The 3805-nt window shown below is 46.1% G+C and overlaps 1 protein-coding gene across 1 annotated transcript; it reads left to right on the forward strand.

Annotated features, from left to right (window-relative positions):
- The first annotated feature begins 1839 nt into the window (after positions 1–1839).
- LOC135874623 (olfactory receptor 51G2-like) lies at positions 1840–2775 on the forward strand. Its single transcript, XM_065399512.1, has one exon. The coding sequence runs from the start codon at positions 1840–1842 to the stop codon at positions 2773–2775; it is 936 nt and encodes a 311-aa protein (XP_065255584.1).
- Positions 2776–3805: the final 1030 nt, after the last annotated feature.

The raw sequence follows: 3805 nt of genomic DNA on the forward strand, positions 1-3805 counted from the left end.
ACTAGTGTACTATGTACTACTACTACTAGTAGTGGTTTTCAACCTGTGGTCTGTGGGCCACCGGGGATCTTCAGACTATGTCTACCTCCATTCAAAATTCATTAGGGCCCTCCAAATGAAAAGAGGTTCAAAACCACTGTATTAGAGAGTGAGAGCCCATGGAAAGAATATTTCATATCCTGATCCCAATGCCTGTTAACACTCCGGATAGAGGCTACAGACTGACAGAACAGAACCTGAGGAGAACCAGTCAGTTATTAACCCAGTGACAGAGGAGCTACTAGACTTTTGTTTGCTGACAAGTCATTGATTGAGGGCTGAGATGCTGGGATCTTTTCAGGTTCTGAAGAAATCCAGATGACAGATGCTGCATTTCAAGTCCCACCCTAACCTGAGAAATCATCTCTGAAAGAAGATCAGAGGTGAAAGAATGGGTTGACATGTTTGTGCTAAAGTACAGATTTGTAAATGTTATGACTTTTGCTTTAGAAAATATTTGAGAAGTATTACACATACTCAAATGAGGATGCACCTGAAGAAGTCGTTTTTTTACTCACGAAAGCTTATGCCCAAATAAATCTCTTAGTCTTTAAGGTGCCACCGGACTCCTCATTGTTTTTTTGGATACAGACTAACACGGCTACCCCCTGATACTATTCCACATACTGTTTGCAATGGGTTTGGGCAATTAATTCTTTGTTTAGTGAACATTAGTATAATACTGTCTCCGAGAAACTGACCAGAAGCTCTTTCTAACACTTACATTTAGAACATAAGAACATAAGATTGGCCATATTGGGTCAGGCCAAAAGTCCATCTAGCCCAGTATCCTGTCTTCCAATGATCTAGCCCAGTATCCTGTCTTCCAATGATCTAGCCCCGTATCCTGTCTTTAATGATTGAACTCTCTGGATTCAGTCAACACTGGCCAAGCAAAGCACTTCAGCTTCTTTTGGAGGGATTCTTGGGGGTCAGGGTGTATCACCAGGAGCATTTGGTAAGGGAAAGCTAATAGAGCCTGGTACTGATTGAATTTACACATGTAAATCTGGAGTGACACAGTTGAAGTCATTGTTATTAAAAGCAGAACCTGGCCCTGAGAATTTATCCCATGTGCTGTAAAGAGGCAGAGACATAATTTGGACTCTCAGGAGTGGAGAAAATAAAGAATTAACCATCTTTATAAATAGCTTCAATGCAGGGCAGATAAGTACAATGACAGATTTCACCCTGCTCTTCTCATTCCATGATACAATGGGCTACACTCAAGTGGAGGGCCAGAAAAGGTGTCTGCAGGAAGATCACAATTATAAAATCACACAGGGCTAAAGGAGACTGCGGAACTCCCAGCCACAAGTTATCAACAGAGCCAAGAGTTTAGTAGGATTCAAAGAGGAACCGTATGTTTATGTGGGTAACCGGAAAATCCAATTACATTAGTGATGATTGTTTTTAAAAGTTTTGGAAAGACTATAAACCTTCCTGATTAACAGAACAAAATATGTGTAATTAGTGGGTGTCAGGGGAAAACATTCCCTGGGAGCAGGTTATCTCATAGCTTTCTATTGCAGGGCTTCATCTAGCTCCTCTGAAGCATCTGGAACTGGACAGTGGATACTGGGCTAGGTGGACAGCAGGTCTGATCCAGTCTGGGAATATCTATCTTCTTATATGCAGTGTAAATCCAAGATTAAGTTTTTGCTCATCTTCCTTGAGCTCCTGGGACTCTCTAGAGTTGCATTGAGAGCAGAAACATGTCTTGTTAAATATCATCAGATCTCCTGTTGTTTTTCCTTTCATGAGGAAAGGTTCAAAACTACTTGGACCTCCCAGTACATTATGTCAGCTGTCAATGACACCAAATTCAGCTCTGCAGTGTTCCTTCTCACCGGGATACCTGGTCAGGAAGATGTCTATCTCTGGATCTCTATCCCATTCTTTTTAATGTATGTTATTTCTGTAGTAGGAAATTCAGTCATTCTGTTCATTATAAGAACAGATACAGGCCTCCATAAGCCCATGTACATTTTCCTTTCCATGTTGGCCGTCACAGACCTTGGAATATCGATAGCTACCATGCCAACAACATTGGGCACATTCTTGTTTAATGCTAGGGAGATCAGCCTCGATGCCTGTTTTGCCCAGCTGTTCTTCATCCACTCACTTTCATACATTGAATCCTCCGTGCTCTTGTTGATGGCCTTTGACCGCTTCATCGCGATCTCTAACCCACTGAGATATGCTTCCATCTTAACCCTGCCGAGAATAGCCAAGATGGGACTGGTGTGTGTGCTAAGAGGGGTTGCCGTAGTGTTCCCACTGCCCTTTCTCCTGAAACGTTCCCAATATTGCCAAGCCAATGTCCTCTCCCGTTCCTACTGCTTGAACCAAGAGGTCATGAAGATGGCTTGTTCGGATATCAGAGTCAGCAGCATATATGGCTTTTTTGTCACAGTCTCCACAGCGATGTTGGACTCTCTGCTCATCCTCCTATCTTATATTATGATTCTCAAAACAGTGCTGAGCATTGCTTCCCATGCGGAGTGCGTCAGGGCACTGAGCACCTGCGTCTCCCACCTCTGTGCTGTCCTCCTCTTCTACACACCAGGGATTGGCTTGTCTATAGTACAGAGATTCGGGAATAGCTCTTCTCCCTTGCTTCAGAGTCTCATGGGCTACGTCTACCTGCTTGTCCCGCCCATGATGAACCCAATTGTATACAGCTTGAAAAGCCAACACCTTCGTGCGAGGATAATCAGGGCATTCAAAAAGTGAAAGGTCAGTTCATCAGCTGGCTCCAGCCCTGGTCACATGAGAGATGAAAAACATGGGCCATGGCGAGGGCCACCTATTCCATCCTTACATCCAAGAAGACAGGAACTACTTCTCTGCACTCTGTAGAGAGAAGTTCAGACAGGGTCTAAGGCCTGGAGCAATGGGACAGGGCCTGGTGAGGGAGGACAGTGCACTGGGTGAAAGAGACCAAGGAAGCAACAGAATTTACAAAGTGACTGTGTTCGTGGAGAGCCAGGGGACTGGTTGCATGTTGGCCCATAAACATCCAAATCGGTGGCTGCTCTGACCTCAGAATTCCTGGAGATACAGTCAATAAAGCGAAGGGATGTGGGTGTTGTTTCCCATTACACCTGTCCTCTAACTGTCCCGTTGTCTTTAGTTAAATATCCAATGGCCATGAAAAAAGCTGCAGAGCTATTCTGTAGTCACAGTCCTGGCGCTTCCCGAGCCCTTTGGGTGCGGCATGATCCATGAACGCTGCACCAGCTGTGGACAGGGGCTATTGAAAGGGAATGGTCACCCATCCTTCCCCTACCTCCTCAGCCAGGTGCTTGTGATTGAGTCGTGTCAGACACATGATTAATGGAAGCGACCCAGGAGAAGCTATTCAGGCGCCTTGCACCCCCTCCCCCGGCCCCATTGATGGCTCTGCACACCACACACGTGCTGAGTCCCCTCCTCACTGAGGCAGAGCAGAGCTGTGTGTGTGAGTGAGGGTCTGACACACACGAGTCCTGGAAAGAGACTCAGGGCCAGATTCCCTTTTCCCGCCATCCATTTGTGCTGCAATGAAAATGATTGGAAACGGTCCTCAACTCCCCCGCAGAGGTACGTCTAGCTCCAATCCCAGCCCAGCCCATTCTGCGTAGAGTGACCATCTATTCAAAAGGCAAAAGCGGGACACATGCAGGAGCTCCATCCCCACTGTCTCTCTACTTCCCCCTTAAGGCTCCACCCCCTGTTCTTCCTCTTCCCACAAGGACCCCTCCCCCTGCCCCGTCTCTTCCTG

This window comes from Emys orbicularis, chromosome 1 (genome assembly GCF_028017835.1).
Source record: "Emys orbicularis isolate rEmyOrb1 chromosome 1, rEmyOrb1.hap1, whole genome shotgun sequence".
Classification (NCBI taxonomy): Eukaryota; Metazoa; Chordata; order Testudines; family Emydidae; genus Emys; species Emys orbicularis.